A 24,734-nucleotide genomic window follows, 5' to 3' on the forward strand; every position below is an offset into this window, starting at 1 on the left:
TGCCGTCCAATGTCCATTATAGAACGCATACGGATGAGCTTTGGCCATTAATTATTCGTCGGCAGTTTAGCGTAGATACATAGCACAGTATGGATCGTTCGATTTAAACTTACAAAAAAAGGCGAAATCCTCTTAACAATAAATTCGATCTAGGCAAGCGAACTGCGCGAGTATCGAAGTTTTGATGTGCAGCGCTTGATGCGCGTCCATGAATACGGAGTATATCGCATGCATATCGAAACTCCAATAGAAACGAAAATGGAACTTTAGTTTCACGTCCCTCTCGCACCCAAGTATATGTATACACCATCGCTACGTTATCACATATTGATTGATGGCCTATCGAAGCCTCTACAGACTATTTCACTACAGTCCCCATTATATTTCATCAGCTCTTATTCGCACCGACAAATCTGCAATTATCCACGTTCATAGCGGCGCTCCATGAAAGCTCGCAAAGGCGCGAAATTCGAAAAAAAATGTTCCGTGTGGTTACCCACCGATTGAACTTTCTCTCTGTATTAAAAGTGAGCCAGACAGAGGGAAAAAATCCAGCCCAGTCATCGCGGACAATACTACACTCATTCGACTTCCGCGATCCGAACAAGCGAGCTCGTTTCTGGTGCTCCTTAGATTCCCGGCTCTCTCTCTCCCTCGAAAGTATTCGCCACGTTGAATCGTGCGCGAAATGGGAGGGAAAATGAGCGCTAGTCGCGCACAGTATAGCACAGTCCGAAACGGAATTAGACAATAGGCAGACCGAAAGGTCAGATTTTTTTGCTCGCTCACACACGTACACCTGCGAGTAGATGTAATATCCGAGTCGAACGCCGCGATGACGAATTTCCCGTTTAATGCGTAGGATAGACGTATTTCCAAACTCATCGATCTGCACTCTTTGGATCCGGGACTATTCACTATGCATAGCGAGATATGCCATTCGAGGCAGGATATCGAACGCGCTGCGTATTTCCGCTGATGCGTTCGAGTGTGCCGTCTTGTATGCCGTTGCGCAGTTGGGGTGTCCCTTATTATTCGGAAGAGCTCACTTGTAAGAATGTTTGTAATACACTATGTATACTTCTTTTATTATTCGTAAGCGGAGGACGAACGCGTTAACGATTGCGTCGTCGATAATAATCGTTTCAGCGCAGGAAACGTAATTTCAGTCGATGCTATCGCGCACATACGCGGTGGCATAAACCATCAACAGGTCGTGCTAGTGAAATAACAGAGGGTATATGGAAACGGCAATATCCGTGAGTGCTCGTTCGGTATCTTCTAAACCAACAAAATTATATATCCGCTTGGATAATTTCATTTCGCATCACCCAAGGGCGCATTATAATTTCTGTCTTTTTTTAAGCCTCTCCGACGCTGTGTATATTTTTAAATTAGAAATTTAACGCACTTCTCGCAAAACTTCCATAAAAGCTCTCTTTAAAGCTCCCGGCAATATTTATCGCGGCGACGCACGCCGTTGTCCTCGGCCGTATTCCCGCAGCTTCACAATCGCTCAACGCACCGACGTATAAAGCGCATCCGACTCGCAAACATCGTCCCAGAACACATATTCAATAAATTTCCCCCTAATTTATGACCCACACCGTCCCTCATAAAACCACAAGACACGCGGCGTTAAAAAAAAAAAAAAACGCAATCGCTCCCTCCTGCAGCGCAGCCCACGTTCTGCATACGCTCGCGTTATATGCGGAAATATCAGGGATTACAAACACTCGTCTTATCGCGCGCTTTCCGTATTATATTATATGGTGTATGCATAGGGGGTAGACGAGAGGAAATAGGGTCGAGCTTCTGAAATCCTTGTGTCGATATGCTCCGCTACGGTTGACATTCCGGGCAAAAACGCGCTGACAATTTATCGCTTTTGCGCCGCTGCATATATGTATTCTCACACGAACGCCAGAGAGGGGGAGGGGAGGAGATGCGTAATTTATCGAAGAATTCGCTACGCCCTGGCAATCAGGAACGACTACGGTATTTCTGTGCGTGGGTTCTGACGAAAATTTCTGCGAAAACTCCACGCTTTGTGATTATTTATTTATGCATTTTATATAAAAAATCTTCCATATTTACGTCATGCCAATATTTGCGTATAGTATAAAACCCTCTCAACCGCGTTCGAACTATAATCCTCGTAAAAACTGTGGACGGTAACACTGGAGCTTCTCTAATGCCCTTTAATAACGTCCCATAAAATGTCAGATAAAGCTCGCGTTTATGTGTATGTACGTATTTTTATACGTGGAAAAGCACTGAGAGCCTGTGTTTGCAACAGAATCGCTGTAGTTGAAATTAGGATCGAATAACGCTACTCCGAGCGTAAATTAAACAATTGTTAAATTCATCCGGTCCATTTGTTTCCCGATAAATTCGCACGAGCGCGCGTCCAACCGGACTCGGTCGTGTTCTACTAACATTCAAATGTAGATCACAGTAGAGAAAGTTCGGCGTAAAATTTTCTCTTTTCGGCTTTTCACAAAGCTGCGCGACACCGTAGGTACAGACAGAGAGTACTCTCTGACACACTTTTTCTCGAGGCATCAATTATTTAAAGACCCGTAAGTGGTAATTCTCTGGAACATACTTACTCCACTCGGAGTACTTAAGCGTAAAAGCAACCCGAGCAGGTTAATCGAATAATTCTTCAAGGGATTATGCAAATTCCTTTCAGGTAGGAGACGAGGAATATTTCGCGGCATTAACCGTACTTTTAACTCGTACAATTTTAACTTGCATTTTTTTTCTTTATAATACACGAGGCCTCGCACACATCCGAGAGAGAGAGAGAGAGAGAGAGAGAGAGAGAGAAAGAGAGAGAGAGAGAGAGAGAGCATCGTCACCTTGAACCTGAGAATCCATAATCTAATAAGAAAGAAAAAAAAAGTAAGAGACACGCAGACACACGCGCTCACCCCTTGACACGGTTTGCGTATACGCGTCGATAAACTCGGAGAGACGCGCAGCGGGAGTGTTCTTTCAGGCGCGCGAGCCTTTATCCCCCCGTGTTTTGTCCTCTCTCTCCCTCTCTTGCGATAATGGAAATTTCGTGTCTGCACTTTTCGCGGAAGAGTGGAAAAAGTGATTCATTATCTGCGTCGATTTCGTACGCCTGTACTCTTTCGTCATTTATAATTAAAAATGAAAACACACACGCGCACGAGACTGATTGACCAATCGAAGTACACGTCGCTTTGTACGTTAGTCTGCTTTGGCTTTGTTTATAATTGATATCTGTAGCCGAAGTTTTTGGACATAGCTGACGCTGATTTTTCGGACACGATGTTGCACGCGGGGGAACAAAGCTGACTCTGCATGATAAATTCCTCTCGCGGTGCACGACGAGATTCGACAGATTTTTTAATTAGCGTTATGAATTTATGGACGTGCCGGAGCGAAAAGTATTTGTATTTTGCTGAGCTTGATTGTGATCGCGTGTCGTTAGAAATGTGTGAAATTAATGAAATGAATTCTTTCGATTAAAGTGTCATTTATTTTGGCTTTTCAGACGATGAGTTTGGTGAAAAGACCGTTTCTATTTTGCTCGACGGCGAGGAGTCGGAAATGATCTTTATCGATCACCCTCACGTTGAAATGAGCGTAAGTAGAGCTTTTTTTTATATTTGATTACGTTATTCTTTTGTTTTTCGATGACTGGTGGGTTGTTTTGTTTAATGGCATATAATTATATTGGCAGGTTATTACACAGCGAGGTCGTTACGTCAATAATTAAATTGTTATTGATCATGACACTGTGAAGCATAACGAAGCTTTCAAGCGTTCATGAATAATAATTTCTATAAAGTATGAATATTAATTTCCGGCCAGTTAATACATAATAAATTCAAAAATGTCTGTATCATACAATAGAAATTTATATTCTTCTGACGCATACTCAGTTCAGCGGTAATTTCCAAAGCTTGATGTATTTTTTAATACACTGTTGTTGGTACTCAAAGTATGTCATCTATCACAAATTTGTATTCGATAAACCTCTCCTTAAAAGCAGAAGGAAGAAAAAAACAATCCCCAAATATCGAAAGTAATCATTCACACGTCAATATAATAACCCAGTTAATAAAACATCGCCTTTATTCCTTATTCAGCCAGCAGATCGATCCAATCCACACCTGTGTCCCTAATCCTCAAAGGTCCATCACAACATTGTCCCCCCCATCCCGTAGCTTCTGCGGTTTATCCTGTCCGATGGTCTACCCCGAAGGCTCTACACCAAATAAAAGATCACATCCCATTACGATCTTTTCTTCTTTTTCTCTCGCTCTCCCATATAACGCGTTTCGTCAGTCCTAAGTTACGAGATTCAATTAGCTCATTAATTATGGGATTCAATTAGCTCATTTTGCTTCGCCTCGAGCTCGGTTACGTACCTAAACGTTATTTACCGCGAGTAAAGAAGTCGATGGAAAATACGCATTTCTTTGGAAACTCGTGTCTTTTCACTGCTGTGAAAGATTCTTTACTTTAGAATTTCCTTTAATTAGTAAATTAACGTTTAAAGAATTCGCTATCTACTTCGTGTTTTTATACTATCGTCATATTCTCCGGTTCCATTTTATGATCTTATATAGCCTCTCTGGTATTTGAATACAGTATATAGTACCCAGCGATAACAGGTCACGTGACATCAAAGGCAGTGATATTCGACCTGTGAAATATGCTTCGACGGTCGCAATACTCATATACAAACCTACGCTTGTCGACTCTTTGACGCTCGTCTCTTCTTTGTGTCTTTCATCCTCGCGGATATACCCCCTTGCAGCACAAACAAATCGCTTTGCCGAGCACGACAAAGACACCGCTAACTATAGTTGAAACTCGCGAATAAAGAAGAAAATCTTCGAGATTTTCATTCCCATAAAACGCACGCGTGGAAAACAGAGCAAACCATCCATATCGAATAACATCAGCTGGGCAAGACTCGATATCATTATAACCTTCGGAAGAGTCTCAGCAGCAGCCGCGCGCGGCCGTAAGTGCGTATACGCGAGCCATCCACGTGTACGAAATTCGAGTAGCATCCCCTGCTCCTAAAGAGCTCGTTACAGTGTCGAGCGTCGATGAACATCGCCGGGGTAGAAAGCGCTTTTAGGCGCACCTGCGCAGCCTCTCTCTCGTCTTTCCTATATGTACCCTTGAAGCTTCAGAGCCATGATTGCTCGTCATACCTTGAGCTCTCGCTTGCGGAATACAAAGAGGAGAGAGCTACCGCACCGGTTGGATTTCGTCGCGCAATTTTGGAATCTAATTAAATCAGCGGCATCGTTTGTTCTAACGCTGTTTTGACTCAATTATATAGCTCGGCAGAGAGAGAGAGAGAGAGAGAGAGAGAGAGAGAGAGAGAGAGAGAGAGAGAGAGAGAGAGATGCTGCAATTAATGGTCGCGCGCGCGGGAGTTTCAGGGAAATGTGTGCGATAGTATCTATTGGCTTTGGTTCTTGGCCGTTGTGCTAGTAAGCTTTGATCAGAATTTATGGATCGTGTGTGTCCGCAATGACTGCGTATGGGCAAATCAAACGCTGCGGTCGTATAATGCCTAAAGTTCGATAGGGTAATAGAGAGTTGCGGTTGCATCATTTGTATATTAGTCGAATATCCTGCAGGTCGCACGCTGTCGTATTTCATTCGATTCATCCGGTCGGCAAGTAGTTAGCGTGGGATTACACGTTAATTATATTTTTTTCCTACTCCCAGAACTACAGGGGGTGTAACCGACATGAAAAACCCATTATAACCCATCTGTTGCTTAATGCACCGCATCCATTCCATCACACAATTTATACCATAATTACGTGAAAAATAAAAAAAAAAATAAATAAATCGCACCATCTTGCAGTTGGAAAACTCGCTCTCGACTTACGAGCCGCACGCCTGCGTGGTCGTCTACTCTATAGTATCGCGCCCCAGCTTCCAAGTCGCCGAAGAAATGCTCAACTACCTCTGGCGGGAGCATTACACGCAAGAGCGCTCCGTCATCGTAGTTGGCAACAAATCCGACCTCGCCAGAAGTCGCACGATCTCCGCGAACGGTAAGCAACAGCCGCGTATACACAGACCTCGGTGTAATTACCCTCGACCCGATCTCTGCTTGTGTATATACTCCTCTGAATTATGCGCGAAATTGAGTTATTGTTACGCCGATACTTTATGCGCGGAATTATAAATAAAGCCGAGCGCGCTAATGCGAGGAAATATATCGGCGCTTATGACCATTGGTTATTTATTTACGAGCCTGATTTATCGGATATTTCGAATAAAAGTCCGAAATAATGGCTTTGAGCTTGCAGTGCGAGCAAAATGATGAATAGTTTTTTGACAAAATTCGACAATGTTTCTCGTTCTTTTCGCAGAGGGAAAGCATCTGGCGACGTCTCGCGAGTGCAAGTTCATCGAGACCTCCTCGGGCATTCAGCACAACGTCGACGAGTTGCTGGTCGGTGTACTGAAACAGATTCGACTTCGCGAATCCCGTGACCGTAAGCTCCGCCGACAAGGCAGTAAAGGCAAGATGCTTTCAAAGCTGCACGGCAGCAAGACCGCCCTCAGCCTCAACCTGGCTCGCGAGATTCTCAACAAGATGTGCTTGAACGACAGCAAGAGCAAGAGCTGTGAGAATCTGCACGTCTTGTAAGGGATGGAACTTGACGATGGGCTGCTACGTGCCGCGAATGAGGGATTTTCTGTTTTTCCGATTCGAAAGCTCGCGCGCGGCTGTGTGGTAGAAAGCTTTCGCATGGAATTTTTCCAGTGAAACCCGTGGGGGGAAATGAGTGGGTTACCCGAGGAAAATGATCGAGTGGGATATTGTTTTCCGACGCGTGAAGAGTATGCGAATCGTTTTATTTGCGAAGATTCTTTTTTGGAGAACACTCAGATATATGGCATCTTTGGTTAAGTAAAATATTTTTAGCTGGGTAATTGTACACTCGGACTCGACCGAAAATTCCGAGAAGCCAAGCTTCTCGTTGACCTTAATTTATCGCCGTTCTTGCAAAAAAAAAAAATATATATATGTTACTCGAGAAAACATTCCTTTGTTTACTTGCAATTACGTTGTACCTTAAAAATGGAACGATCACTGCGTTGTTGTGATTTTTATATAAAGTCAAGAATCTCGAGCTTGAGAAAGCTTCCTCCGGTATGTAGGCCTTTATAGGAACCACGTGTAAGTCAGATTTGGGTTAGGTAAAAATAACCTTTTCATTTTACTTTTTCTTTCTCCTCGCGAAATGAGAATTGGCAGAGGTTCAATTTTCGTTGCCATGTCGGGATTTTCACTCTACACGTGCGCCTGATATTTCATATAATTTTGGTCTGTCGTATTCCGAAAACAATTTATTTACGCAAAATGATCAACGCGAACTGCTTATATAACACTGATATAATGAAATATCAGAGTCGAACCACTTTTCTACTTATTTTTACTTTGTGAGTAATATTTTATAATTGAGTTAATTGTAGTTTTTCAACTTATATTTTTAAACTTTGTAGAAGTGAAATTTCTTTCTTTATTTTTCGAAAGACTGATATATACTGATCTTTGTGAGGAGGTACACTACAAACAATTTTGGATGGTACAATATGCTCGTAATGCCGTTTGAAGTATCGTTTGTAACACCTATTGTAGTTCAGAACCTACAGTGTCAACTTGAAATTCGATAATTGTATTTCAAAGAAACTAAAGACTTGTTTATCAATTCGCGTTACCATTGCAAGAATGCTTTTTTATTTGAATCCTTAATTGTTACTATATTATATATTAAGCTAATATACGTACTATAAAAATGAAATTAAAAAATCATGTTATAACTGAAAGTAAAAATTACTTTCCATGTTTTTCTACTGATGATCTTTCGCAAAATAATATTCTAAAAAAACCATTCGTTATTTAGACAGCTGTTGTATAGCTTATTCTCGAAAATCGATTTACGTTGTGTATAGGGACTAAGTACGGCTTGTGCGACGGGACGGCCGTTAGTCTGCAATGCAGTGATTTGACTATTCATTAGTTGTGAGACGTATGCTAATCACCAATTACCTAATGTGTCGATGTAGCGTATAATTGAGAAATATAATTAAAGCACACTTGTTCTAAAGCGAAGATTTCCTAGCATCGCCGAGGATTGAAGCATATTAGACGCGCTCAAATTAGAATTAAGGAAATGATATATAGTTATTATATAGTTATAAAAGCAAAAGTGTAAACAAAATGAAAAAAAAAATTAAGATGGACGCTGGTTTCGTTCTCTTCGACGCTGGTCGTCTCTTATCTTTATATACTGTACATTAAAATGCCATATGCGATATGTATTAGGGGAATGGAGTACTGAATTTTAAGATGACGCTTTCGAAACCCGAGAAGCTCGCGCTCGGGAAGATCCTGGGAAAGCGTTACTTACGTATTCCGATGTTGCTTTATTTGTTTTCACTTCACATCAAAACATTTTTTCTCAATATTCTTGTACGTTGATGAATAAACATTTTGTTGCAAAAATCTACTATGCGGAGTCGAATAAACATAGTATTGCATAAACGAGTGGGATAAACGGCACTTCCTTATATTGTTCATTGAAATTTCATAGCCAGCGCAACAGACCGGAAAAGGATGAATTCCCACCCGTGAATTGGCCCAATCGATAACCGCCGTGCTCTTGAAGGGGAAAACCTGAAACATTGAAGACTACCATTATCTTTAGGCTCTATTGTGGAAGCCTTTACAGCCTTCGTTACAATTTTATCGTAATCAGAAGGTACGGAATTATGAAACGTGTGTATACGAGCAATTTTTAATTTAGAAATATCGTTAACCGCGAAAATTGGAAATTGGAATTTAGCGAAGGGAATCCTGATTGTTTAATCAAATCTCTTACATTTTCAATTTCATGAAAATCGAATTTCCTCTGCATATTTATACTCGACATATACACAGGACCGCCACCTCAAATTAAGCATATTGTTGACCTAGTATTTCGGAAGCATCGCTATCCGGAAAAAGTAGAGCGAAAGCATTCCGCGAAAATGGAATATTTACAATGTAACATCGAGTTTCGCAAGTGTACTGTACTTTCTGTCATCAAAATGTTAATTCAACGTTCGCCTTCGATTTCGGTAGTTTATTCGAAAAAAGTATCGCTGTAAAACTAACTTATTAGCATCTTGATCAAACGTAAAAGCGAAAAAAGACGACTTAAAATCAGTACTACATTTCCACTTTAATCGTAAGATTAAAAGACTCTCGTATCCGAGCGTTCTATATAGATAAGTCTCCCTATCGGTTCACGCATACATATACAGACACACAGAGACATCCTTAAATTCTGCAAAGGCGCCCCTTTCTCCGCGACACAATTATACATGCGCGCTGCGGGAGAAAGAGACATCCAGACACAGATGCGAGGGTGTATATCGCACCCCCGAAGCGAGAGAGAGACTATATACTAAGTACCCGTCGTTAAAATGCAAACATTCCGCGCCTGTTTTGCATCCATCTCGCGTATAGAAAAAAGATTCCCCTTCCCGAGGCGCTATATATACTGGCTTTTAGCGATTTATACGACTTCGCTCCCTTCGCCCGAGAATAAGACCGGGAGAGATCGTTAAGGTAGTCCTTGTGTCTGCTTGAGCTTTTTATGAGCTTCGAAGCGTTTATTTGATTTTTTTTTTTTTATTTCTCTTTAGTTTCGATCTACGCTCTTTATAATGATTGCAGTGCTCACACGTCGAGGGCTACCTTTAGATCGTCTCGGTTCGGCTTACTATCGAGAATCTATGAAACGGCAACAGATATTTAATTAATTAATAGGACCACAGAAAATGAGTAGACGAGGCCTAATCGCGTATTACATGCAACGAGAGAAATTCGCGTCTTGGTAAAGCTGCTGTCGAGCCGAAAGACGTAATGCATTTTTCTCTCTTGTACAGACAAAACTTCTTTTCAAGCTAAAAAGTAGAACAAAAATTATATCACATGTGCACATGAATTTTGTATAATTATGTACACGTTTTAAGAGAAATATCGAGTAACCGCTGAGTGGATTGTATTTTTATTCCCTTCGTAAAAAGTTTAAATTTTAATATACACCGAGATGTGTATCGTTCTATATGTGTACGCTTTTAAGTTAAACGGTAAGTACAACCTGAATGACCGCGTTCTCGTCGTTATCCCTTTCATTCGATTTGCAACTGATCTTAGTCATAAAAGAACGTTTAATTGCTGGCTGTATAGTAGAAGGACATTATAGAGAAACCGCAAAACTATTAACCGTTATTCGTTAAGTAAAGCGAACCTATTAATCTTAAGTGTATAAAGCTGTAGCCGATACAGAGAAGCTATATGCATCGGAGTGAGGATAGTGTAGTGTTAAAGGTTCGATCAAGTGCTGTAAGAAAGATGAAATAGTGAGGTATAAATAGGAAAAGGATTATACATATGTTGTACAATGTATGCGAGTTTTTTAAAGCCACGCACATATCCGATTGTTTGATGAATGTGCCAACAGTGTCGATGCGCTACTGACACTATATTACTGTCTCTACTATACTGCCTAGATTCTTGAATTGAAAATATTTGTAATTTCATTCTCAACGGCTATATTATTCTACTTTTATTCTTCTAACGTGTGTGGATATTCCGAAAAAAGAGATCTTAAATCAAATAAGCCACAATGAAGTTTCGATTGAATTAATGAATTTTACCGAGTGTGGGATTTGGAGCACAAACAATGATTCGATATTAATGGTAATTATATCTTAATGTGCCTAATTGAAGACGTACCTATTATTCGTGTTGAATATCGCACTAAGCGTATAATGTAATTTTAAATGTAAAAGAAGCCCCGCATATTTAAAAAAATAAGATAAGATTTATTTGATTTAAGATTTTTTTAACTTTCTATATGTCAACGTAAAACCTGCCACGTTTGATGATAGAAAATAAAAATGTATGTCTATATTTTTTTAGATTGATTAGTCAAGGGATTTGTACCAACATTATTCCATGTGTTTGACTGCACCGTTACTATTTTATCCGAAATAATAAGCTGTAAAATGTTTCTTACAACATATTATGATATAGAACATTCTAAATTAGGACAGTCAACAACTAAGATCGTTAGTCTAGCGTTATGTAAATGCAAAACGTGCACATTAAATTCTTTGTAAAATTAGCGATTAGTTAGAGTAAAAAAAAAATTATGATAACGTCACACGCAGCTTCTTTCATTAAGCAACGTTTTTACGCGTATCGAGCGCCAAGGCTTGTGTATGAAAGAAGTTCGAATAACAAGACGCAAAAAAGGGAAAAATCGCAAGCGACCATTATTGTATATTATTAAGTTGGATATGTTTGTCATACTGCTATGTATCCGTCTAAGGCTGTACTTCCGAAATATCTCATGTAAATCGATTGAAAAAATATAAAAAAAGTATATAAATAAATGAAAGAAAAAATGTATCGATATAAGGATAATATACATAATAATTATCGACTTGAGCGGCTTATATCGCACTTATATTATAATATATAATATCTCGACGCATATCTGTCCAGGGTGATCTATTTTTATAACGATTCGTTGACGTCTCACGTGACTCTTCGTTGGCGATCGTATATTGAGCTTTTCTACAAGCTGTATGTATAACCGGAAAACAATTATTATCAAATCTTTATATAGCATCTAAGTTTTATTCAATTTTTCAAGCGATCAGAAGCTGTGTATGTAAATTTGAACCATATGTGGAACATTTTCATCGGGAAAACGGAAATGAATAAGGAAAAAATTAAAATATAACACACCCATAATTATAGTTGATTGTTCTTCAGCGATTACCATGATTTATGAGTATATTGGATATGTTTCGCGCGCAATTTTAACGTTGGCCCCTTACACATCAACATGACAATCAACATATTTTTGTATTGTCTTCGATGTATATGTAGTTAAGTATTAAATGGTTCGAGTGCATGTGCGAAGGATCTAAAGCAATAATCGATCAAAGAAGGGAGTGTCTGGGATAAACATATGAATGGCGTTTTTCACCTAGTCGAAAGCTGCGTAATTTATATTTTGGTTTAATTCTATTTTTACCAAATCGAACAAAAAAATGGTTAGTGAACGTATGCCCATTTCAATTATAAGCAGTAATGCCTAATTTTAACATCAATATTGTATTTTCGTGTTCTGTATAATGAATAAAGTAAATTCCAACAATGAGTCTCGTGATTCACCTAGAACATGCATGTCTGACCAATTCTAAGCCCTTTACTACTGACAAAGTTATCAAATTCCTGCTCAACATATTTTTATATTTCCCGCTAAATACAGTAATCCAACTTATCAACCGCTGCTCCGGTATCTCTTCCATCCAGTGCTGCCCCCATCTACTCTCGCACCAACAATCGATAACCTTTCCCCCGCTCTGCCAAGCTCTATATTTGACACCTACATAGATATAATCGTACAGCTAACAAAACTAACCGCAGCTCCGTCGATAAGCACGACTAAATGCGTCGCCAAGGCCAGCAAGTGTCTCGCATATCACACGCACGTACAGTTACGGTCGTACACAGACTCACGTGCCATACAACATTCAACAGGGTCTGCTCCGCACACAACGACACAACACACACCTCCTTCAAAGAGTGATGGCCGCCAACGCAGAGTCTACAACAATCTCGTCATTCGAGCGCAATTTTTTGCAGTTTTTGTGATCTACGAACGAGAGAGAGAGAGAGAGAGAGAGAGAGAGAGACATCGAGCCGAGTCTAGTTGCCGCAGCAGTTAGCCCGCAGAGTCGCGAAAAATGGCGATGAGAGCAGGACGCAGTCTGTCCAGCGGAGATCTTCGCGGAGCTGAAGACGCGGAAAAAGTGAGGCTAACTTACGTCGAGAGACGGATATCGCTTTGCTAGAGATACACTTACTGCGCTGTTGTTGTTTTATATTTACTATAGAGTATACCGGTTGGTTTTGAAGAGAGACTATGTGTGTGTGTGTGGGTTTTGACGGGGATTCTTGTTTGTTTTAGGAGACACTTCTGGATCATGACAGCGAGCCCGACGAGGACATGCTTTTCAAGTGAGTTTTTTTCTTTTTTATTTCGGAGGTACTCCTTTTGCCTGCTGTAAGGTCACCCACGAATTTCGTGTATTTTGCCGGAGGGTTAGGATACTTGTTGGCAGAGGGAGCCTTTTTTGGCGGTTACGTCGATACGTTCGAATCTCTTACATTATGTGAATTCGTTATTTATCTATTTTTCAAAATATCTATACTTCGAGAAGAGCAGTGAACGAACTCGAGAATGCAACTGAATCGTACTTTCTGTTATTTCAGTCGTACGAGCTCCGCGGATGGCCAATTACACATCGATGGCAAGATATCGAGGTGAGTAATCGTTGATTCGTGTGGAACAAAAACTTATCTTTCTCACAATAACCGCAGCACATCGACGAACACGGAACAATTCGCCACGATTATAACGGTCGTGAGAAACGTAGTATCTACGAGGGCAAACTTTAATTATGCCTCGTCGACTTTTTTTAACAACTTACAGTACAAACAACTGCAAAACTATGTACTTGAAACTTCATCTAAAATGGTCATAAAATTAACACCATCAAGCATTTACTGACGTATTGCATTCATTCTTCGAAAACTTCTTCGTCAAGGGTCATCACTGCGAATATCCTCGAGATAAGACGCAAATATCCGAACAAAAACTCGTAATAATTTATTCCTCTAAAAATAATCCTCGCTTGCGTAATCAAACACAGATGTATCTCTCTCTCTCTCTCTCTCTGTCCGAGGTTTATTTCGACTGTCTCTGTCATTACCATATTTTTTACCCCGCAATCTCGCGTAATGACCGATCCACACAGCTGACACAAAAACACGCAAAAAGTTAACTTGAGTTTATCTTCAATAACACATGGCTCGATTCGAATTCCAGTGTGAAGATCCAGATCAGAGAGGTGACGGACGTGATGCGCGACAATGTGCACAAGGTGATGGAACGAGGCGAACGTATGGAGGACCTGCAGATGGCCAGTGAGAGACTCAGTTCGGCGGGAGACGAATTCCGCGAAGCTGCCAGAAAAGCTCAGAGAAGAGCCTGGATGCAGAACGTGCGCGGCAGGCTGATCATCATTGCCATCACGATAACTGCTATCCTCTGTATCGTAGGTGAGAAGAGAGAATGACACATTGCTTATCTGGTCTTTTTTTTATCTTTTTTGCTTTGGAGGTGCTGCGAATATGGGACGTCGGTTGGTTTCTTTTGGAAAGATGATCGAGTGATTCATTGATTCTTTTTATAGGTGTTTTCGATCCGGCGGCACTGGGAATACGCTTTTGAATTTTTCGAATTTCATTTATATACGTGTGACTAAAATTGGTGCTTCATTGAGGTTTGATCATCCTTTCATTCAACATATCAAGTCTTTGGGATAATTGTTTTCAATTTTACGTGCTCATGCTCGCATCACCTTCGTGGTCTGCACTTGACCCTTCTTTCTTTCTCTGTTTTTTTCGAGTTAGACACCGGCGTATGTGTGTGTATATACTTTTCAGTTCTGGATGTCTTGGCGCTTTACCTGGTTCTCAGGTAGCCAATCGCGCAGCCAGACCTCCGGCTTAGGTAATTACGTCGCACATGGACGATATTTTTTCTTTTATTTTTTCTATGCATACATTGTAACTTGAGCTTCAACATTTCTTGCGGTACTCGATGAGAATCGAAATAAAATGTATGAATCCTTAAATTATCTTACAATTTCTGAAATTTAATCTTTTTATGGATTTTTTCAAATTCATTCTTTGTGTTTTTAATCATACGACATCGCGAAATAAGTCCAGCTCAAATAAGAAAGGCATTGTTCAACCGCATGTTTTCAAAACGTCAAATAGAACTATTACGAAATCACCGTTGAGTTGAACTTTACCGAATGAATAACTAACAAATTCAATGTAACCATAGTCAAAAGTACTAACTGCAGTGTTTGCTTTTGTTGTTTCTCTGCCTCGTGACTGTTTAATTTTTACACAAATTTGCATTGATGAGGGATTCGATCATTTGGAATTCATTTCAACTATTATCTGTCTTTCAGTGCCCATCATCGTTAAATACTCTTGACCCATTCGAGCAACAAACGTGTCAACAACCAGAGGATCGTAATCGAGCGGTGTTGCGTCTTTTTACTAGTCGCAGTGCCTTTGCTTGATACCAGGCTGTTTACTATTATATAAGATACGTATATCAATAAGCGTTTTTAAAAGTATAATTGATGGTTTGTTATTTCTTTTCATAGGTTATACATAATTTATATTTATGCTTTACTATTATCGTCCTATGTAAAATTCATGTATGCTTAATTTTATGCTTACTACTTTTACGGTTTATAGATTTATTTTTTATATAAAATGAGAGTCAGAGTTTACTTTTAAGTGAACACTTGGCACATTTTGAGCGCACTTAAATTGTACGACATTGTATCTAGCCACAATTCCTTCTGTATACTTTTGATTATCTCGACTAAATGACTTAATTTCGTATGCAGCTGACAAATGTCAATTTTCGCACCTTTAACTTTGAAGTATCGTGCAATTTAATATTCTAACTTTTATGCCACGTGTAAAGCGAGCTTCGATGCATTTACTTTGAAATTCAATAGTCAACTTTGTCCCGAAACATCCGATTGCACCGACGTGCTCTTTTGACGTACAACAGTTATCCGGTACAATTTCTTACATGCATTGTACAAAGTTAGCTGAATGCGCATATTGACTGAAAATTATAAAAAATGTAAATAATATTTTTCTATTGCAAGTTAATAAAACGTTATTTTCGAACATTTTAGCTTCAGTCTGAATTATTAACTAAACTCTCCATCGATTCGTTCGACACCTGTCATTATCTAATTGAAACTCGTCTAATTCACAGATATTTTTATAGTTATTCAATTTCCTACCTCCGAGTGAAAGTTAACAGATACAGTCATCTCAATCGTCGTACTAATTACAAACCTGTCACCTCCAAAACAACCAACAGTTGCAATGGCAACTTCTCAAATCATCACATGTTCTCCAACTTAATAACAACTAAACTGAAAAATTATGTAAATATGTTCCACAGCGGTCCTAAATACCGACACTAAACAAACGGTCACGTGTTACGCGGTGTGATTCCATCAAGCTCTTGCCTCGCGCGCCAGACACCTGTTGCGCTACTTGGCGCGTTTAATGAGAGCGGCTATCGCTGGCTTTTTCTCGCTTTATTTTTCGAGCGCTTTTTTTTCGCCGTCGTTGTCGACGGCCGTGTCTCGACTGATCTATGCGCTTTTTCTCTTAATCACTTCCGGTGCTGCGCTTTTGCGCGCCGAGTGGAATATTCATGAAAGGTAGAGGCATCATATCGGTAGAATCGTCGGCGACGGTATGTGTTATTGTTGACTTTTAGCAATTTTCGAGAATTTTAAATGCTCCTATTGATTATTTATTTCAAGTGTACGCCTGACTACGTTCATCTTAATCTACTAGCATAAGCCATTGTCCTTTTAGTAACGACAATACTTTTTCAAGGATAATCAAATCGTGCGAGTTATTTCAATCGGATATTCCACAGATATATTTTTAGTAACAACACTAGTATGCTCGATGAAAATTGATAAAACAATCAATTATAATTATCTACTCACAAACGTCTCGACTATGTATCTACTCCATCAATCGGAAATTCTTGCGATACACGAAAAGTCTTCGACCAATAAACCGAACTTTTCAAAAATCTCAACAGACAAAAATTCATCAACTCCAAGAAAGCCAACCCACATCATCTCTCCCAGAACATTACACACTCAAACAACTAACCAACACCAGCACACAGACACACACGCTCAGTCCGTCCGGCCGTCCGTATCTCCGTCTTTGTCAGAGTAGCCACAGAGCCGCAGCGTCGCAGAGTGTACACCAGAGAAGGGGTCTCCGCGCGAGTAGAAGTGACGCTCAGCTATACTCGTTGTCAGTCGCGCTCGCGTATCTCGCCACGGAACAACGCCTCGCGCAACACACACACACACCCACACATTCTCGATAAAGCGAATGTCGCCGGCGAGGCATTCCGTTCGCGTCGCGGCTTCCTCCTAGCCCCAAAAGCTTGGAGTTTTTGAGAATCAACCGATAACGCACATATCCAGTCTGTCTACACGTCCAGAAAAGCTTCAAGAGATTAACAAAGGAGAGAGAGAGAGAGAGAAAGAGTCGAGCAGCATCATGACGTCGGTGCACCAGATCCTAGGCACGCTCGTGGCGCTGCTGATGCTCATCGTCTTCCTGCTGTCCGAAAGGCGACGCAGATTCCTCGAGATACTCTACAGGACACTGCCAAGGGACATTTTGTGAGTCGAGTTTGTCGTATTAATAAGCTTGATGACGTGGGAGCGCTGCTTTTCGAATTTTCGGCTCGACTGACCGCCGGACGGTGGCTTGCGGGTGCACTGAATGGCTTTTGTAATTGGTAATTGATGTTATCAAAGAGTTAATCTCGCGACGACGCGGTTGTTAACGATACGGTCGTGGATGGTGATGTTTGGGAGAAAAAGCGCTTAATCTCGCTGCTACTACGTTCGTATAAATCGCATCCAGTGATAATCCGCTAATCTAGAATTGACAAACATTCTTATTATAGATACAGACGGCTGTACGTACATACGTAAACAAATGCCGATAACCGGTTGTAAATCTGTGACTTTCAGAATTATTGCTGACGCCAAAATAAACTCGCACAGCTCGAGTCGAATCAATCAACGTATCGGTATCAGTTCCAGACAATTTTCGAAGATCAAAAACCTTCAACGTATAATCGTCCTATACGTGCGCGTATCACGAGAGAAGAGAAGAAGCATCAGAGAGATCAGAGCTCGTCGTACGTTGTAGCACCGAAACGAGAGCTTAATAGTAACATCGCGTGGTGCGTCGTCTCGGCTTTTGACAGTACACACTGCCGCGAGCAATTTGCTGACGGCCGTTGAAAAAGAAGAAGGAAATAAAATAAAAAGCGCGCGAGCCGCTCAATTGTTTACGCCCTCGGCTACAATTCGCTCGAAATTTTTCGAATGATTTGAAAATCAAAACTCAATTAACAGTATGATTAAAGTGTCAGGCGACGACTTCCGCTATAAGTACGTATACGCTCGAGACAGCGAGACGAAGAAGTCTGCACCGAAAAACACATACGACGTGATTGACGCTCCATTAGGGGGCAATTTTAGGGGGCTTCTTATGAGCGAGGCGTCATTTACCGCACACGGAACTGTCTCCCCCTCCGTCGTGATTACAATAATAACACACGCACGTAACGCGTCACTGACTTGGGATGTGGAACTTTCGCCTCGTCCGGTCTTTGAATGTATAAGGATTATGTACATGTAGGTATACCAGAGTCACGTGTAGACGCAACAAGTGCTCGCCGTGATAGCTGACATTTTCTGCGCTCCAGGCTTTGTAAGGAATGTTTACCTTGCGAACTGGATGATTGTTGGGAATTTTAAGTAACGCGACGGTTTTGTTTTTGTTGTTGATATAATTGTCTCGCGATTTAAAAATTGCGCGAGATAAGTGGACAGACGCTTAGGCATGCGATTGTCGTATTGCAATTAATATAATTTCTCTGATTGCTTTATAATAGGATCTTAATAACGACAACGCGGGTTTGCAATATCGATTTTTCACTCTCTGCAATTTACCGACCCAGATTCTGGAGAAAGTCTCTACCGCAAGATGCACCATAAACCTACAAGATTTCTAGGCCAGTCTTCGCAAGCTCTCCCGCGTTTAACAGTTTATTTACCACTCGGTCGATGTAAACAGCACTGAAAATTTCATTCCGAGATATTTCCACCAATTTCCCGACCGCGATAACTCCAATTGGCATTATCGCCTTAATGGCTGATTCTGGAACATTGCTTCATCAAAACCGAGCATCTGTTATTCCGACGAGCGTTCTACAAGGCTATTTATTGCACAAATCTGCTCACATTTATCGGAAAAAAAATGACATTTTCCCAATTTAGCAGATAAATCAGCCGATCGTATCAATCAACGACAACATCGGCAAGTCTGCGTTATCAGATTTCCCTCATACGACGTTCAACCTACAGCTCGAGCGAAATCACGAAGGGAAAATTACCTGCGCAAATATGCCCTCCGTTAAGCTTCATCTCTCTTTCGTTACGTAACGCGTTACTGCAGCACACGCGCTCGCACATGTGTGCACGTCCTATATAATGCAGCTCCGGTACGCGCCTATCGCGACTCCTGTGGCCGACCCTGGAACAAGTCGAGGTCGCGTAGGCGTCCGTTTCGCGCTTGATATTACACACATCGTGACGCTGGTCGTCGAACCTCGATCGCTTGTAAATGTTGTCGTCGCACGTGTGTCGCTGATGGATTTTCGTCTCCTCTGTATTTACGCGGCTGCGGGGATTGCGAGAGAAAGTTGGAAACGGGGAAGCTCTCGGCTTGATTGTTTTTCGTTGGATGTAATTGTTTCGTTGATGAGAGAGTTTATGTAGGGTAACTCGATTGAAATCTCTTCCGGAATCGCATGCGCCATTAGTTTCTCCGCGAACGCTTATGAATATACACATTGAAAGTTAAATTAAGCGATGGTAAGTCGTGGTAGAAAATACGCTTCGTTGACGGGTTTCTTCCGCTGACTCTAATGCACTGGCGATTCTCGTCTTCCCGACTCTCGTCTCACCGGAAGAAGCAATTAACGAGTCTAACTTCGATAAGTATATAAGCTATCGCAAATCAAATTTAAAAAATACTAACCAACTATCCAACAAAATTCCGCGCGAGCATACTCGTATACTGCTCCTTACCTCGTTCATCGCATAGTTGAGTCTGATCGTGACACACTGACACACGTCGAACATTGCGTCGGTGTGCGCTCTATACGTATACGTGCATTCAAATGAGAGCGCGTAGAGCAAATTGAAACATTGAGCTTCTCGTCGATTTACAACGAGCATACGTGCCTTGTACGTATGTGTCACTGTATTTGTTCAGGAATATCGAGTTTGACGATATTTCAGCGGGATAAGATTTTCGATTACGCTTCGGAGGATGGATCGTCTCGATGAAGGTCGTCGAGTATGGGCGGATTGGAATCTTCCACAGGAAGTGCCTGCATCTCTGCCCTGACGCAGTTATGCAACGATCTCGATAGTAGTCGAACCGGCCAATGTTTACGTTAGCGTTTTTTTACTGTTTTCAAACGTTTGTCTGTGACAAAAAGAAGCTTTTGATGCGTGTATTATTCGCGACTCCTTTGAGTATCAATGACGTCTTGTTGATAGTCAACAAACAATAAAAAAATCTGCGGCTCTCGGTGCATGTAAAGAGGCTATCATCATCCGGCGTTATTTCATTCGATCGTCGTGGACACAAGCTCGACCACGAGGTGTCGAGTGACAACCGCTGCGCACGAGAACTGCTCAGGGTTTTACGCTATTGTGCAGGTTCTCGAGAATGCTCTACTTTACTGCTTCGGTTCAAAATTCGCGACGTATTTGAATCCAAGAATAATTCAGACAAACACACTCCATGAATATTTATATAAAACGTCCAGTTCTGACCCAAAAACGAGGTCAATTTGCCATGCAAAGCGATTCGGCTTGACATGCGTTTTTCTTTTGTCCTCGGCTTTCTGTGCGTTATATCGAGCTCTCGTTTTATGCATTGCAGTATACAGACGCGCGCGTCGAGTAAAAAGTTCCGATTCGCATGTGGCACAAGTCACGCGTCTGGAGAGTGCGGCATTAACCAATTTAACGCTCGCGAGAGAGGAGAGGATGTTACGGGGGTCGTTCGCGCTCGCTGCGATCGCATATTGCCGGGATAGAAAACATTTGTTCTTGCATTTTTTTACGTAGCTCTGCGATATTTCTCTATGTACTTGTACATTCGATTCGATACTGTTGACAAACACGTGTTGTATTATGCTACTCAAAATATGCGCATCGGTTCGAATAGTTACATCAATGGAAATAAGGGGGACGACAAATGTTACGTGTTCGTGTGTTTGTGCGAGGAAGGGATCGAAAAGTGTATTACGTTTGTTTACGATCAGGAAGGAGGGGTCGTGACCCATTCGAATTCCTTGCCAATCATGCCCGTGCGTAAAGCCAACATAATTTTTATTAAATCACTCAGATTATTTTCGAACTGCGCAATGTTTCAGAGGTGCCTTCAGATTTTTAAAAGTCAATGCCCTTCTCTGGTGGTGGGAGACTCGAGGCTTCACAGTAGCCGGTATCTTCACGAGACTCGCCGCTGCTCATCCGGAGAAGATCGCTTACATCTTCGAAGATAAGGAATGGACTTATCAGCAGGTAAGATGTTATTTCATTTTTAAAGACGAGAATGATTATTCATAATGATGGATGGGGATCGGTTGTTCTTTTTCAAGAATGATAAACTGTAACAATCGTATAACGCAATATTTTATTAGTAAAGAGGTTGTTTTTCTCGACTATATATCCACGGTTAAAAGCTTCCTTCCTTAAAAAAATCCAACTCTCGACTGATACAGGAAACCATATCAGCTTCCGCGACTCTATCGACGAGAGTGAAAGTCCTGTGAATCGACAGGCATAACGAGTCGATTACGTACCCCTGCCATAAGTGGAGCCGCCATTCCTCGATCAACGACGATAAATAAGCGATCGAATTTAAACTGAAAAAATTGTTCAAACAGCTGGAAGACTTCAGCAACCGGGTGGGTCGATACTTCCGAGCGAAGCCGATGTCCCGAGGTGACAGCATCGCCCTGGTGATGGAGAGCCGAGTCGAGTACGTCGGCACTTGGCTGGGTCTCAGCAAAGCCGGCTACGTAACTGCCCTCGTGAACACGAACCTACGCGGGGACGTCCTTGTCCACAGCATCAACGTCGCCGGCTGCAAGGCCGTCATCTTCAGCGGCGAGTTCAAAGAAGGTATGCACATATAAGTCACAAATTTTCACGAAGTAAAATCGATGGAATTAACGATAAAAAAAATTGCAGCCATCAGCGAGATAAAGGAGAAGATCCCGGATCTGGCGCTGTACCAATGGTCGGAGCACTCGGACACGATTCTGCTGGAAGGCGCTTCTGACCTGAGCACTGGTCTGGCCGAGGCCGATTCGGAACCTCTCTTCGTCGACCTCTCCCTCGGCTGTCCCCGTGATAAGCTCATCTATATCTACACGTCCGGCACGACGGGCTTGCCCAAGGCTGCTGTTATCAACAATTTAAGGTATATTAACGTCATCGAACGATTCATCCCGATCGATTTATTAGAAAATTGCACACTTCGATTATACTAAGCCGAGTTCAATAATATTCCGACAGATACATGCTGATGTCGTGCGGTGTTTACTCGATGCTGGGCCTCAAGTCGACCGATCGTATTTACGACTCGCTGCCGCTCTATCACACGGCCGGTGGCATCGTTGGTGCTGGACAGGCTCTTCTCAGAGGCATTACCGTGGTGCTTCGTCGACGATTCAGCGCCTCCAAGTTCTGGCCCGATTGCGTCCACTACGAGTGCACGGTGAGGAGGAAATCGCGAAGTCTGACCTAGATTTGGAAAATAATCTATATAGATCTTATTTTGTTTAATCTCGAATGTCCATCGCAGGTTGCGCAATATATCGGGGAAATATGCCGCTATCTGCTCGCCGTACCGGCGAGCTCGGCCGACACTTCGCACAAAGTGCGGCTCATGTACGGAAATGGACTACGGCCACAGATCTGGAAGCCGTTTGTGGAGAGATTCCGCGTCAAGCAAATTGGAGAGTTCTATGGTGCTACGGAGGGCAACTCGAATCTCGGTGACTAATTTTTTTTCTTTCTTTTTAATACTGTCAAGAAATTGTCAACTAATATCAATGTATCGTTAACTTCAGTTAACATCGACAACAGAATCGGTGCGGTGGGCTTCGTTCCGCGTTACGCCGGTTCCCTGTACCCGGTCGCCCTGTTGAAGGTCGACGAGTCGACCGGTGAGCCCATAAGAGGTCCCGATGGGCTATGTATCCTCTGCCAGCCTGGAGAACCCGGTGTTTTTGTCGGCAAGATCAATCCCAAGAAGGCCGTTAACGACTTCAGCGGCTATGTCGACAAAAAGGCCTCGGAGAAGAAGATCATTCACGACGTCTTCAAAAAGGGAGATCGCGTTTTCAATTCTGGTTAGTAAGATTTTTAAATTCTTGAAAATTATTTTTGCCGCATGGCTCATTGATTTCGGTATTTTTAGGAGACCTCTTGGTGATGGACGAGTACGGATACTTCTACTTCAAGGATAGAACCGGAGATACTTTCAGGTAATGTACACGGAATTTGGAAGAATTCGAAAAACGAATATTAAATGTATACTGCTCTGCGATCTCTGGCAACAATGCCAAGACACGCTGCAAAAGAGCGTTAGCATACTTGGCTCTTTGCTCGCGATCTTCAATAAAAGTAAATACCATTTTCAGATGGCGAGGAGAGAACGTCGCTACTTCAGAAGTTGAAGCGGTTATCAGCAACGTCATTGGACTAAAGGATGCAGTGGTCTACGGCATTGAGGTATGATCAAATTAAAATATTTCCACATGTAACGATAAAATAAGAGATAGTGTATTCAGAATAAAAAATAATTTTTGTTCCACCTTAGGTTCCCGGAAATGAAGGAAAGGCCGGAATGGCAGCAATCTACGATCCCGATCAAAACATCAATTTCAACGAGTTGGCCGAAGGTGTGAAGAAAGCTTTGCCAACGTATGCAAGGCCTTTATTCGTTCGTGTCCTCGCTAGTCTTCCAATGACAGGTAAACCTTGATCAAACTTTGTTTTAAAATAATATTCATATTCATCAAGGTAACATTGTTTGTCATTGTTTGTTACAGGAACCTTCAAATTGAAAAAGAAGGAGCTGCAGCAAGAGGGAATCGATATTCACAAGGTTGAATGATTTTTGACGATAAATTATGCAAAATACACTCACAAAATAAAACCCAGCCTAATGCTCACTTTGTTCCTACAGGTGAAAGATCCAATCTACTTTTTGGAAAAGTCCGGGAAGTACGTCAAGCTCACAGAAGACCTGTACAACGATATCAAGCAAGAAAAAGTTCGACTATAAAAATAACGTAGTACATTTGAAATAGTTGATGAATCGCGATAAATGAAATTCATTGAAAAATTATAACGATTGTTCAAGACATGAGCAAAAGATTTCAAATGTTTCTGTTCTCCAAGGAAAAAAGGGGCGCGGTATCGCTCTCTAAGTCATGTCTCGAGACTGCTAAAGACTTCGTGTTGTAATAATTTTTATAAAAAAGAAGGAATCACAAGTGATATCCTAGTTTAAGTAATTTATAGCTGTGCTAAAAGCAATCTTAGAATGTAAGATGTCGAAAGAAGCGTGTACTATAAATTAGCGATCAAATCGGTGTATAATTATATGAATATTCTTCTCGAAAGTGAAGCAATTGTTTTAGTACGTACATGGTTGATAAGTGATTGTTAAGAATTCGATATTATCTAATAAAGTTACAAAAACTTTGTAAATTATTACATTAAATTTTTATATGATCATTTCGCTCTTATTATTTCTTATCATCTCTACCTCGACGTCGTATGTATCCATGGAAATCTGCTTTTACCGGTGCTTT

The 24,734-nt window shown here is 41.3% G+C and overlaps 3 protein-coding genes across 5 annotated transcripts in view; all 3 read left to right on the forward strand.

Annotated features, from left to right (window-relative positions):
* LOC100119620 overlaps positions 1 to 12,251 on the forward strand; it is a 43,363-nt gene extending 31,112 nt beyond the window's left edge. For both annotated transcript variants that reach the window (XM_016982427.3, XM_008206820.4), the window contains exons 7-9: positions 3,530 to 3,621; positions 5,876 to 6,068; positions 6,390 to 12,251. In XM_016982427.3, the coding sequence (XP_016837916.1) occupies positions 3,530 to 3,621; positions 5,876 to 6,068; positions 6,390 to 6,670 (566 nt within the window). In that variant the 3' untranslated portion in view covers positions 6,671 to 12,251. The remainder of the gene's footprint in view (positions 1 to 3,529; positions 3,622 to 5,875; positions 6,069 to 6,389) is intronic.
* A 303-nt stretch (positions 12,252 to 12,554) lies between these two features.
* LOC103315838 (synaptobrevin homolog 1) lies at positions 12,555 to 15,890 on the forward strand. 2 transcript variants are annotated; one of them, XM_008206649.4, is made up of 6 exons: positions 12,573 to 12,906; positions 13,065 to 13,114; positions 13,370 to 13,420; positions 13,986 to 14,218; positions 14,606 to 14,672; positions 15,142 to 15,890. In XM_008206649.4, the coding sequence occupies exons 1-5, from the start codon at positions 12,841 to 12,843 to the stop codon at positions 14,641 to 14,643; spliced, it is 438 nt and encodes a 145-aa protein (XP_008204871.1). In that variant the 5' UTR covers positions 12,573 to 12,840; the 3' UTR covers positions 14,644 to 14,672; positions 15,142 to 15,890. The 2 variants fall into 2 exon arrangements, with proteins under 2 accessions (XP_008204872.1, XP_008204871.1); XM_008206650.4 differs by lacking the exon at positions 14,606 to 14,672 and having other exon boundaries at positions 12,555 to 12,906.
* LOC100119540 (long-chain fatty acid transport protein 4) lies at positions 15,142 to 24,657 on the forward strand. The gene is made up of 12 exons (XM_008206648.4): positions 15,142 to 17,427; positions 21,276 to 21,426; positions 21,792 to 22,029; positions 22,099 to 22,330; positions 22,426 to 22,627; positions 22,715 to 22,907; positions 22,983 to 23,264; positions 23,333 to 23,399; positions 23,556 to 23,646; positions 23,735 to 23,888; positions 23,967 to 24,022; positions 24,104 to 24,657. The coding sequence occupies exons 1-12, from the start codon at positions 17,303 to 17,305 to the stop codon at positions 24,200 to 24,202; spliced, it is 1,890 nt and encodes a 629-aa protein (XP_008204870.1). The 5' UTR covers positions 15,142 to 17,302; the 3' UTR covers positions 24,203 to 24,657.
* Positions 24,658 to 24,734: the final 77 nt, after the last annotated feature.

The sequence above is a fragment of the Nasonia vitripennis genome, chromosome 2 (assembly GCF_009193385.2).
Source record: "Nasonia vitripennis strain AsymCx chromosome 2, Nvit_psr_1.1, whole genome shotgun sequence".
Taxonomy (NCBI): Eukaryota; Metazoa; Arthropoda; class Insecta; order Hymenoptera; family Pteromalidae; genus Nasonia; species Nasonia vitripennis.